We start from the raw sequence: 13,433 nt of genomic DNA on the forward strand, positions 1-13,433 counted from the left end.
ATGACTGTTGGATACTTTTTATGTGGGCCAGTAAGCAACCACCCGAAACACCCTAGCAACCACCTAGCAACCACACAGAACACCCTAGCAACCACACAGAACACCCTAGTAACCACACAGAACACCCTAGTAAACACACTGAAAACCCTAACAACCATCTAGCAACCAACCAGAACACCCTAGCAACCACACAGAACACCCTAGTAAACACACTGAAAACCCTAACAACCATCTAGCAACCAACCAGAACACCCTAGCAACCACACAAAACACCCTACAACCACTTAGCAAACACCCTGAACACCCTATCAACTACGAAAAACACCCTAGCAACCACCCTAGCAATCACACAGAACATCCTAACAACCACCTAGCAACCACCCAGCTCACCCTAGGAATCATACAGAACACATTAGCAACCACCTTGCAACCACCCAGAACACCCTAGCTATCACCCAGAAAACCCACTGTAGCAACTGCTTAGCAACCACTCAGAAAAACCTTTGCAACCACATAGTAACACCCTAGCAACTACACAGGCCACCCTAGCAACCACAAAGAACACCCTAGAAACAACCTAGCAACCACTCAGAACACCCTAGCAGCCACACAGAACACCCTACAACCACCTAGCAACCACCCAGAACACCCTAGCAACCACAAAGAACTCCCTAGCAACACTCATAACTCCCTAGCAACCACCTAGCAACCACTCAGAACACCCTAGGAACTGCCCAGAAAACCGTTCTGTTGCAACTGCATAGCAACCACTCAGAAAAACCTTAGCAACCACATAGTAACACCCATGCAACCACCCACAACACCCTAGCATGGTGTCAAACTCCATTTTTTGTCAGAAAATTTAAAAATGACATTTTCATCCATGTCTTTGTTTATACCCCAGTTCCAGAAGCCCCTGACGACATCACTTTTATTGAACAGGAAGTGAACAGTATGTATGTCATTTGGACACACCCACCAGGCGGAGTGGATGGCTACAGGGTAGAGTGACACTGATCATCCAATCAGTATCGAGAATATGACATTGTATTTTGAAATTAGATTTCCTTTCCATGTTTTTTAACAATCACCTTTGACACAGTCATGTATAAGTAATAATCAGTTTGTGTAAGCGTATGTTTTTTGTTTGTAATGGATGAGTAGACTGATGTTGGACCCCTGGTACACCTGTTAAAACTTTCATACTAACCGTCTCCGTTGAAATGTAACCTAGCAACACCCTGTAGCCTCGAATGCTCGGGTGTCTGCCTCTCTCATATTGCATGAGCGCAAATTCGTCATTATACTTCACAGAGAGAGAGAGAGAGAGAGAGAGAGAGAGAGAGAGAGAGAGAGAGCGAGAGAACATATTAGTGTATGATATAAATAACATTTGTCAAAAATGAATATTCTTTCATCATTTACTCACCTTCATGTTGTTCCAAACCATTCTGGCTTTTTTTTTTCTTCTTCTGTGAAAAACAGAAGGAGATGTTAGGCAGAATACTGGCCTCAGTCAACATTCACTTTTATTGTGTGGAAAAAAGATGCAATGAAAGCAGATATTGACTTGAGTCTGAACATTTGGCCCAACATTTGCATTCCACAGAAGAAAGGAAGTCATAGCGGTATGAGAGAGAGTAAACAATGACACTTTTTGGGTGAGCTATCCCTTTAAGAGGATGCTTATTATCCCATGCAAATTGGTACCAGCCCCTATTTTCAGCATATTATTCAGTGGGTGACCAAGCACCCTGTTATTGATGCATTTGTACTGTATGTTTTTGTCAAGATATGAAGTTCCAGTCACCCCTTCTTTCTATATCTTTATTTATCATATACTTTTAATCTTTGAATTCCTTTTTTATTGTTATCTGTCACCCTGTAGATTCGATATGGCCTTGCAGGTAAACTCCTACACCAGGTTGATCTCCATAGCAACAGTGTCAGGATTCATGACCTGACCCCAGGAAGTGATTACAGCTTTGAGATCCAGTCCTTCCTGGGGTCAGATTTCAGCCAGACCACATCCAAAAACATCTCTACTCGTAAGAATCTGAAAAGTTTACAGCAATCTTCTGAATTGAAAGTAGTTTCTGAATTCATTCAGAATATTGTATATTTACCATGATACATGAATATGGTAATCATTCAGTACTATGGTACAGTATACTATGTATTAAAGTACAGTGGTTATACAATCCCACACCAAAACGATACCTTGGTACTGCCACAGGTCTTTTTGTAAGGAAGATAGAGTGGTGCCACAATGTTGTAACAAGGCATTCAATTTCAGTGACATACAAGTTACAGTTACATTGAACAGATATAAACTAGGAAGATCATTGTTAATGTTTGTCGGAACTGATGTTTTCCAGGGCCAGCAGCTGTATGCTCTCTCTCTCTGTCTGATGCCAATGTCACATCCGCTACAGTGGCCTGGGGTGCAGCCGTTGGTCATTTTGACTTCTACAGAGTGACCGTCAGAAATAGTTCTCAGAGTTGGACGTTAGACGTGAGTCCGCTCCTGCAAGAAGTCACTCTTAGCGGTCTGCAGGGCGGCTGCTCCTACAACACCACTGTACAACGCTATAGAAACACACTCAGTGGCACAGCCGCCACAGTCACCATACATACAGGTTAGACTGTTACCCATAATGCACTTTGAACAATTAAAGGCAACATCGCTGTAAAGCTTCTTCAGAACAATCTGTCAAGTCAAGCTTCATTTAAACTAAACCGAGTCTAATGGAATTTAACTTAAACAAACCACACTGAATTTAATTCAGTTTAATTTAACTGAGTTACATTTTATTAAATTATATCAAATTGTATCAAACTAAACTGAATTATCGATTAGAACCACACCTAATTGAACCAAGTTAATTGAACTGAATAGAATTGCATTGAATAAAACTAAACTAACTAAAATTGAATGTAATTAAAATTGGATTGTACCACACTGAACCAAATCAAACGGAACTGAATTGTAACAAACTGAGTTGGACCAAACTGAACTGAAATGCATTGAAGTAAACAACAAACCTCAACTGAAATGAATTGAATGTAACTGAATTGCACTAATAATTGAATTCAGTTGCTCTGAATTGAACCAAACTAACTCTGAAATGATGAAATTCAAGTGTACTAAACTGAACCAAATCGAACTGAATTGAAATGCACCAAATTGACTAGAACCAAAATGAATTAAATTGTATTTAATTGAACCAAACTAACTCCAGACTGAACCGAAATGAATTAAATGTAATTGAATTGAATTGTACCTACAACAGAAATGAATTGAGCCAAACTAGCTCCAAACTGAACCAAACTGAATTAAATGTAATTTCATGGAATTGTACCAAACTGAACCAAATCGAACTGAATTAAATTGTCCCAAATTGAGCTGAACCACACTGAATTTAATTGCATCGACTTAAACCAAAATGACAGAACCGAATTGAATTGAACTGTAACAAACTGAACCAAATAAAACCAAATTGTGCCAAATTGAACTGAATTGCATTGAATTGAACCAAACAAACTCAGCCAAAATAATTTGTATGTAATTGAATTGAATTGTTCCAGACTGAACCTAATCAAACTGAACTGAATTGTACCAAACTGAGGTGTGCCAAACTGAACTGAATTGTACCAAATTGAGGTGTGCCAAACTGAACTGAATTGCATTGAATTGAATCCAACTGAACCAAATCAAATTAAGTGGAATTGAATTGAGTCAATCTAAATGGAACCAAACTAAACCTACCAAACTATCAGACTGAATCAAATTGAAATAAACCGAGTTAAATAGAACCAAATGAACTGAACCAAACCAAACTGAATTGTTACCTTTGTATTTGTGCATGCACATGCATATTTTGTTGTGTTGCAGTCCCTGCCAGTCCAGAGGGCCTGCGTGTTATAAGCGTGTCACCTCGTGCTTTTACACTATGCTGGTTGACTTCACCTGGATGTGACACCAACTACCTGCTGCAACTGTTCCCTGACCAGGGCAATATCAGCATCACTACCACACCGGACAACTACATCCAGGTACAAACTCCCCCCGCACACACTCTGAGTCACTCACCTGCAGTCGTATGCCAGGTGTCAGGTGGAGGAGTATCTGTGTCAGCTGGGCGGAGTGAGAGAGGAGGGTAAGAGAGCAGGGGAGAGAATGAAAGAGAGAGAGAGAAGGCCATTAATAATACCTTTAACTGCAGTAGAGGGACTAGTTCGTTGCTGATCACTCACAAACTACGCGTTAGTAACCTGGTTATCCATTCAGCAGCTCTCTCTCAGTGAGGGGCATCATGCCATCCTGTCTGCCCCTGCTGGTTTTCTTGTGTGCGGGCCTCGGTAACGTTCAGGTAGGCATCGCTGTACATTTTTATTGCATGAGTTTTGTGTTACATTACATGCATTAAACAAGCTTGCAATATATGCTGAATTAAATACTCAAGATTTCTTCACATAAACTTTTGCTGACTTTTCTCACACACACACACACACACACACACACACACACACACACACACACACACACACACACACACACACACACACACACAGACACACACACACAACTGTTCTGCTGGTGAGATGCCACACGACCTCAGAGGAATTCTGTAACTGGCTTGCATTACTTAGAATGAAGAAGTAGGACAAAACAGGCTCCTAAACAAAGAGATGTGTGTGTGACAAATATCATTCTGTGTATCGACTCTTCTCGTTTGTTTGTTTTAAGGATTGTCATTTTAGAGACATTTTTACAGCATCTATTATTAAACATAATTTAGCATTATTTCATACATTATTTGTCAATGTTACATGCTGTAGAAAATGTTCCTTGTTATTGAATCTATTATCCTAGATTAATGACAAAAGAAGTTTTTTTGTTGTTCATGTCCACCAAAAGGCTTTTGAATGTGGAAGAATATTTCTCTGAATTTTATGAAATTCATCTTCCATATTATTGTTGAATCTCCCATAAACACATTTTACCCCCAAATCAAAAGAAAAATAAATATGTACTTTTTATTGTAATTTATGATATAATATATTTGTCTAATATAATATATTATATAGTAGACTACAGTATTGTGGAAAAAAAGTGTTATTGCCTAGTTTTTTAAATGTAAATATAGGCTATACTTGTTATTTAATTTATACAATATATATATACAGTACTGTGCAAAAGTTTTAGGCACTTGGGAAAAATGTTGCATAGTGAGAATTTCTTCAAAAATAATGACATAAGTAGTTTTCATTTATCACTTAATGTCATACAAAGTCCAGTAAACATAAAAAAGCTAAAATCAATATTTGCTGTGACCACCTTTGCCTTTAAAACAGCACCAATTCTCCTAGTTACACCTGGACACAGTTTTTCTTGGTTGTTGGCAGATAGGATGTTTCAAGCTTCTTGGAGAATTCGCCACAGTTCTTCTGTCTATTTCAGCTGTCTCAATTGCTTCTGTCTCTTTATGTAATCCCAGACTGACTCGATGTTCAGTGGGGGATTCTGTGGGGGCCATGACATCTGTTGCAAGGCTCCCTGTTCTTCTATTCTAATCTTTTCTATTTGCAAAAGTAATGTTTGGAAGTCTAACATTTATATTTCCTATTGACACACTAAAGCTGAAGATATAAATAACCATCTTAAGACAAATGCTTTTGTGAAACATCTTATGTACTGTATATATATAGATATAGATATGTATACAGTATATATGTATATACTGTATGCTATACTCATTATTTATTAATACTATTATACTGTATTACTGTAATAAAATTAAGATTTTGATGTGGTTATTTGTCATAAAAATGTCAATGCGAAAACAATACTTTGAGTTAGCGTTTTCTTTTTCTTTTTTCTTTTTCCTATGCAAACTATAAAATCTATATATTTTTTTCTTTTGATTTTGGGGTGAAATATGATCCAGAAATTATGATATCAGATAAATGATTTTCCCATGTATAGATTTGTAATAAAATAAGCTCAATTTTGATTTTAATCCCCCATTTCTATCTAATAATTTATAATAGTTATGTTTTCACCAGATGAGTGATTCTGAAATATTTGTCTGCATGGATTCAATTTTGCCATGTTATCTTGTTTTGCTGGTTTTATCCCCAGATCTGATAACACCGTTCTCTTTCTGGAACAAATGGTGTGACATCTCCCTGGATAATTTAGCTTGCCGCTGTAACATTATTCAGCAATCATTGTGTTTGTGAACATGTGAAAAATAGAAAGATTGATATAACAGTACGTTTCAGTGGCTCTTTGATTTGAAGTCTATGAACTTTGGTAATTTTGGTAAAATTGTTGATTGAAATGTGAAAACTCTTCAATGACTTGATGCACAACAGTTTCTACACACATCACTTAAATTGCACAAACTCTCTGGTAGATTTAAATTAAATTTTACTGTCACTGTTTTGGTGTTGAATATGTAATTCTGTCCTTTCTTCCCAAAACATTTTTACACATAAAAATTGTGTGTTTGGGGGTGTCTGATAAGGTGCATGTATTATTGATGATACAAAGTTGTACAAAAGTATAAAGTTACTTTTTGATACATTATTGTATTTTGGGGCAATATTGAGTCATGGTCTTCATGCAGGATTTATTATTATGATCAATAAACATTGTGACTTATTATTAACAGTTTATTTTGTTCTTTTTAGATATGTTGAATGTTAAGTTTGCATTTAGATGAGTCATGACATGGATTGTAAGTTATTGCTACTCAGAAATGCACTGAAAAAACAGCCATTGCCAACAATTATATTAGACAAATTATATACTGTTCCATTCAATAGTACAAAAGACTATGAACCTCAGTTGCAAAGCCACACGTCACAAAACTCACATACCTTATGAAAAAATGTTACCATTATAACAATACCAATATACAGTAACACTTCAAGCCATATATGTTCATTCTAGATGTAAAGTCCCCATCATTCCTGATTGTTGTTGTATATTATAGGCTCAAGTGTCCAGTGTAACCCCCGGTACGTCATACACCATCACGGTAAATGCGGTCGCCTCTTCAGGGTTCAGTTCACCCGTCAGCAGAATACTCATCACCACTACTGAATCTTGTAAGTGTGTACGTTCCATTTGTAAACCACTATCCTATTTAAATTAAAATGTACCTTTTCATATGAAGATTTATTTGCATATTCCAATGCTCCTTTTGAGAATTGCATCTGTTTTCACTTGCTAAAGTGATAGTTCACCCAACAATAACAATGCACGATGCATATGGGTTTGGGAAAAATGTGAGGGTGAGTAAATGATGACAGAATTTAAATTTTTTCATGAACTATCCCTTTAGGTGATGCACATGGGTGTGGAGAAGTCTATCTTTTGGCAATTATATAAAATAGGGATTTCTGCATTGCTTGATGTACCAAAAAGTGTATATACTGTATATATTTATAAAAATAAATAATATATAAAATAATACAGTAAATGAATAATGAATGAAAATAATAATACAAATAATATTGTGTAGTATATATATTATTGTAACAGGTAAAGGATGGGCAAGGTGGAGGCGGGAACCATCTGTACAGTCAACATAAAGTTTAATATCAAACAACATAAAACAAACATAAACCATAAGACGAACACACACACACATGCAGCGCGGCCACGTTCATCTCTATCTCTCTCTCGATCTCTCGAACTGGCGTCTCTGGCCCCCCCTTATCTCGCTCTCCTGCTGATCATCTGATTCAGCGCTGGCCATGCACCCTCATGGCCTGGCCACGCCCTCCTTCTCGTCACACTCCTCCCCCGCCCGATTCAGGCTGGGGTGCCACCGGACTGACTTACTCGCCAGTCCCTGGACACGCTGTCATCCGGTACTCAACTGCTCCTCAGCCCCTCTGGCGGACAACAGCTCACTCCTCACCCGGCGGATGGCAGCGAGCTCTCCGACCCCTGGCGGATGGAACCGCTCCTCTCCTTCTCGGCGGACGGCAGTGGTTCCTCCGGCTCTCGGCGGCCGGCAGGATCAAGAACTCTGCGAATGCGCATCCCTCCTCCCTCCCAGGTTTCGACACCACTGTAACAGTATAAGGACGGGCAAGGAGGAGGCGGAAACCGTCTGAACAGTCAGCGTAACTTTTAATGTAAAACTCAACATAAAACAAACCTATACAAACACACACACACATGCTGCGCGGCCGTGTGTGTCTCTCTCTCTCGAACTGGCGTCTATGGCTCCCCCTTCTCTCACTCTCCCGCTGATCATCTGATTCAGCACCGGCCGTGCAGCCTCACTGCCCGGCCACACCCTCCTCCTCGTCACAATTATATGGTGATTATTCAGTATCATGGTATATGTCAATGTACCACCATATTACTATTTGATACCCCTGCATCAAAGTACTGCTACAACACTTTTTTGTAAAGCTGGAACCACTGACGAAAGTTTATAGACTACTGTGCATGAATCCATATGTGTTTTTTTGCCATTTGAGATAAGTATTTATTTTATGTTTGCATAATTGATGCTAATTCCAGTTGGCAGGCTTTGATAGGTTGGTATCAGATTCCCTGGGTGCTGGCTGATTATCCCTCTGAGAATGGCATGGACTGGTCACGCTTTCTCATGGCTTTATATTGTCATTCTACTAAATGGCTGACACCTTCACAACAACAGACAGCTGTTAGCAAGCCAAACTTGTTCTGAATGAGCTCTGAATATGAACCTGACCATGATAATGACCAGGACAGTGCTAAATGTAGGTCAGAGCAACATTATCCATCCTGCTTCATTTCAGAAGTGGATATAATAGCAATACATATTCAAAAAGTTACAATCAATTAAGTATTAATTGGGGGTAAAATCTATTTACAAATAGCCCAGCTACAAGCCACTCATAACTTAAAGTAGTTAAACTTCAGTCAAGCTACTTTAAAAAATAAAAGTATCTAGCTACACTACAAGCTACTAACAAACAGCTAATTATTTGAAGTAATTGTTTTAAAATATATAACAACCAGATAATATTTAATTCTGCAATCAGAAGTTATATATTTAATTAGGGTGACATTAAACAATTAGGGTGGCAATATTAAATTGATCTTTCAAATGTATACTAAATATAATCTCATAAAACTTGAAAACACCCTAATATATAGTGATAAACAGCTGCAATTAACACATTTTTGTGCAAAGTCCCTGTAAAGGCCAAAGTGTACTTCGGTTGTCGGCATTGCTGATCGCTCCATGCACAATATGTGTCCTCGCGGACTGTCCGCACACGGCTCAGATTTTCTCAACAAGTGGACAGTCCTCGTCTGTGCGCATTGCTGGGGCAAGCATTTGTCGCAGTGCACATGCGTCGAGCACGTACATATTCGCTCACGATCACAAGAGTATACTTTGAAAGGCAACGCGGTTGACCGGGCGCAATCCGATCCGGAACGTACAAAAACAAAGTATACCTGGGCTTTAAGGCAGAGTGAGGGGCTCAAGTGAATCAGCGAATCATTTATGTGAACTACTCAATTGCATGAACCATCCGAACGAACCAACTCACTAAAATGAACTGGCGTTCCCAACACTAAATAAAGTGAATCATTTACTGTAACCTGTTATTTAACTGTACTTTCCAGAAGAACCGATTCACTTAAATTACTGTATTTTTCACCACTACATACGAGTGAGAAAGGACGGTTCAGGTGTGCGCTAACCCTAACCCTAACCCTAACGAAATGTGCTAGAAAAGAACACACGCGCATCCAACCCAAGTTTTCATTACGTTTTCCATTGAGCTGTGTAATAATACAGGATCCTAAATTGCATATGTCACAAAAAGCTCAAAGATCAACTCTTTACATTATTTAATTTTTCTATCTCTGTATCTGCAGTACCTGCAGCTCCCTCTAAACCTGATGGTGAGAGAGTGGGCTCCACTGGAATCCTGTTATCTTGGCGGATGCCCGTGCCCCTTGACCCTAGCATTCACTCATTCATCATTAGATACAAGGAGGTGTGTCCATACCCTGACCCTACCTTCACTGAGATTACTAAGAGCCTGGACATCCCAGAAACCCTGCTGAACACACTTACCCCTGGAGCTACATACAACATTAAGGTACAAACACATTCAAATTCTTCAGTTGACACCACAAAATAAGACCAAAGCAAAACAGGTATGAAGTATAGTAAAGAATGTTTCACATATTCCAGTTTTCATTTATAAAGTCACACTTTATAATAACTGCATGGTTTAAAGTATTTGTATAGCATTAGTTTAAAGTTAACTGATCATTTATAAATGATTGTTCCAACACTGGTAATACATTAATAGGCTATACAGAAATAGTATCATATTCGTTCATATTCACTTTAGCTAATTATTTATTATTGTTTAATAACTTCATATATAAGCAGTATGATAATGTTTTTTCATACTTAGTAAACAGCTTATACCACACTTAACTAATGTATTCCAGCAGATGCAAACCAGTGGTAAAAATTGTTTTATTAGAACATTAAGAGGGCATGAATTCATACAGTAGTTAACAAAGAAATTATTTACTACACAGGTGTCAAACTCAAGGCCCGCGGGCCAAATCCGGCCAGCCATCTCATTTCATGTGGCCCATGAGATAATTTCAGAACGTGGGATGGCAGGTGAACAGAACATCTCGCTGACCGATATTAACTAATAATATCATCCTTTACATATGCATCCCAGATTCAAAATCAATGCTTACTATCAAATGTGAATTTCAAAGCACAAAATATCCAATATTATTGGTTTGGTTTATAAAGTGCTTCCAAAGTGTCAAGGAGAATTTTTCCCAAAATTATAAAAATAGAGTCTTTATTCTACACACAATACACAAATTGTTTATGTATTATAAAATGTACACACACACACACACACACACACACACACACACACACACACACATATAAATATATATGTATATACTGTATATACGCACCGATCAGCCACAACATTAAACCACCTGCCTAATATTGTGTAGGTCCCCCTCGTGGTGCCAAAACAGCGCCAACCCGCATCTCAGAACAGCATTCTGACAATTGTACAGAGTGGTTATCTGAGTTACCGTAGACTTTGTCAGTTCGAACCATTCTGGCCATTCTCTGTTGACCTCTCTCATCAACAAGACATTTCTGTCGACAGAACTGCCGCTCACTGGATGTTTTTTGTTTTTGGCACCATTCGGAGTAAATTCTAGAGACTGTTGTGTGTGAAAATCCCAGGAGATCAGCAGTTACAGAAATACTCAGACCTGCCCATCTGGCACCAACAATCATATCACGCTCCAAATAACTGAGATCACATTTTCTCTCCATTCTGATGGCTGATATGAACATTAACTGAAGCTCCTGACCCGTATCTGCATGATTTTATGTACTGCACTGCTGCCACACGATAGGCTGATTAGATAATCACATGGATGATTGGGAAAGTTTTCTACGATTAAATGTCAGGAATTGTGAAAAATTGAGTTTAAATGTATTTGGCTAAGGTGAATGTAAACTTCTGTCTTCAACTGTATATAACTGAAGAATGGTCCAACCGTTGAACATAAAAGGAGATGTTAGGTGGAATGTTAGTCTCAGTCACCATTCACTTTCATTGCATCTGTTTTTCCATAAAATAAAAGTGAATGGTGACTGAGACTAACATTCTGGATAACATCCCTTTGTGTGTTGCACAAAAAAAAAAAAAAGAAAGTCATACGGGTTCGGAATGAAATAAAGGTGAGTAAATAATGACATAATTAAAATTTTTGGGTGAGTTATCCCTTTAAGTCCTGGATATTTATGGATCTGAGATATTAGACCTTTTTTTATTTCTGAAATTAGAACCATTTAACTTACATGTCTTTTTGGAATGTTATTTTACAAACAATAACCAAATAACCTCGCACACCTGAAAAATAGTTGGTAGGTGCGTATAGGTGCATATACGGTATATTGCTTTGTCATAAATCTGAAACCACAACCATTAAGAAAATGTGAAACTTCTAGGTATTGTGGAAAAAAAGTTTGAAAGTGCCTTTTTATAAAACTCTCTAGGGACGGTCCAGCATTGTGCAGACACTGTGAGATTAACTGTCCATGGGAAAGTTGCCAGTGGCCTCCATTCCATTGATCTCATTCAATAATTTATCAGCTGTGAATTATTCATCCCCCTCAGAGAACTCTGCATCCAAGATGGATCTCCATTTTCCCTCATTAGTCTCATGAATTCATTGGCTGGCATGGACTGTCCTGGCTTTTCTGAGGGGATGTTTGTTTGAGTGTTAGTATTTGATGTATGGTGTAGATCATCTTGCACTGGAATTCACTGCAGTTTATACAAACACCTCTGCTAAGTCATGGTGACAAATCAACCAGAAGTGCTTACAAGCTTCCCCTACTATCTTTCTCTATAGGTTGCAGCAGTAAACAAAGCAGGAGTGGGACCGTTTAGCCAGTCTCTGTTCTACAAAACAGCAGAGGCCTGTAAGGAGCATCTTTTCACATAAGCTCTTTTCCAAACCCTAGAGAGCTGCCTTGCTGTGTCTACATGGACAGCGCTGTTAAAAAGACCAGCATAGCTGGTCACCGGCATATGTTGTGTTTTGGATGTGTTCCTGGAATGTTCCTAATTACCTGGCAAGGCGTCTGAAAAGCGTGGCACTCTTGCGGAAGACGCCGAAAAACAGCTGGATTGGTGCAACAGTCAAAGACATCTGTCTGTCTCATGTTTAAATAGAAAAACAATGGGAAAAGAGTGCAGATGGACACAAAAAACGTGTTCGGTGTGAAAGGAGAACATCCCCCCCCCCCCCCAAAAAGGAATTTTATAACCATCGTAGAACTCAAAGTCTTCTACAAAGTCTCAACTCAAGCCATTTTAGCCCTAATCAGAAGCCCCCACTAGCCCAGCTGAAAGTCATTTTACATGGCAACATTGAATGTAAAAAAAAGTTAGCCTAGAGGTATGCTGTCTGATATTTTGGTCTTAAATTAGACCGATAGATTTTATGCAACTGACTGAAAAAGTTAAGACCAAAGTTTTAGACAACTAACTTGTAAAACTAATCTAAAACAGTTTTATGCAACCGGCCCCTGATGTTAGCATGTTAGCACTAATGACTCAGTACTCAGACACACACAAAGATGCTTTGCATACACAAATAATGTTCAAAATAGTGCATTTTCAATCAGATGGAATGATTTTCAATGGTTACTTTTTAGTTTAGCATAAAATACATTAATAATAGGCATTTCCCTTAACTTTGATGGTATCGTTTACATTGAAGTTTTTACTGAGTTCGTTGCAATGCATTCTGGGGCTCTCAAATCCTTGGACCAAACGAAGGTATCTTATCAAGCAGCACAATTTTCTGCATAGTGTTTGAAACAGTG

The 13,433-nt window shown here is 38.4% G+C and overlaps 1 protein-coding gene across 1 annotated transcript in view; it reads left to right on the plus strand.

Annotated features, from left to right (window-relative positions):
* Positions 1 to 13,433, plus strand: part of LOC127417121 (phosphatidylinositol phosphatase PTPRQ-like) — a 76,828-nt gene that overhangs the window by 12,968 nt on the left and 50,427 nt on the right. The window contains exons 10-16 of the mRNA XM_051656827.1: positions 905 to 1,002; positions 1,889 to 2,048; positions 2,379 to 2,639; positions 3,896 to 4,056; positions 7,005 to 7,119; positions 9,905 to 10,131; positions 12,455 to 12,524. Coding sequence (XP_051512787.1) covers positions 905 to 1,002; positions 1,889 to 2,048; positions 2,379 to 2,639; positions 3,896 to 4,056; positions 7,005 to 7,119; positions 9,905 to 10,131; positions 12,455 to 12,524 — 1,092 coding nt within the window. The remainder of the gene's footprint in view (positions 1 to 904; positions 1,003 to 1,888; positions 2,049 to 2,378; positions 2,640 to 3,895; positions 4,057 to 7,004; positions 7,120 to 9,904; positions 10,132 to 12,454; positions 12,525 to 13,433) is intronic.

The sequence above is a fragment of the Myxocyprinus asiaticus genome, chromosome 26, assembly GCF_019703515.2.
Source record: "Myxocyprinus asiaticus isolate MX2 ecotype Aquarium Trade chromosome 26, UBuf_Myxa_2, whole genome shotgun sequence".
Lineage (NCBI taxonomy): Eukaryota > Metazoa > Chordata > Actinopteri > Cypriniformes > Catostomidae > Myxocyprinus > Myxocyprinus asiaticus.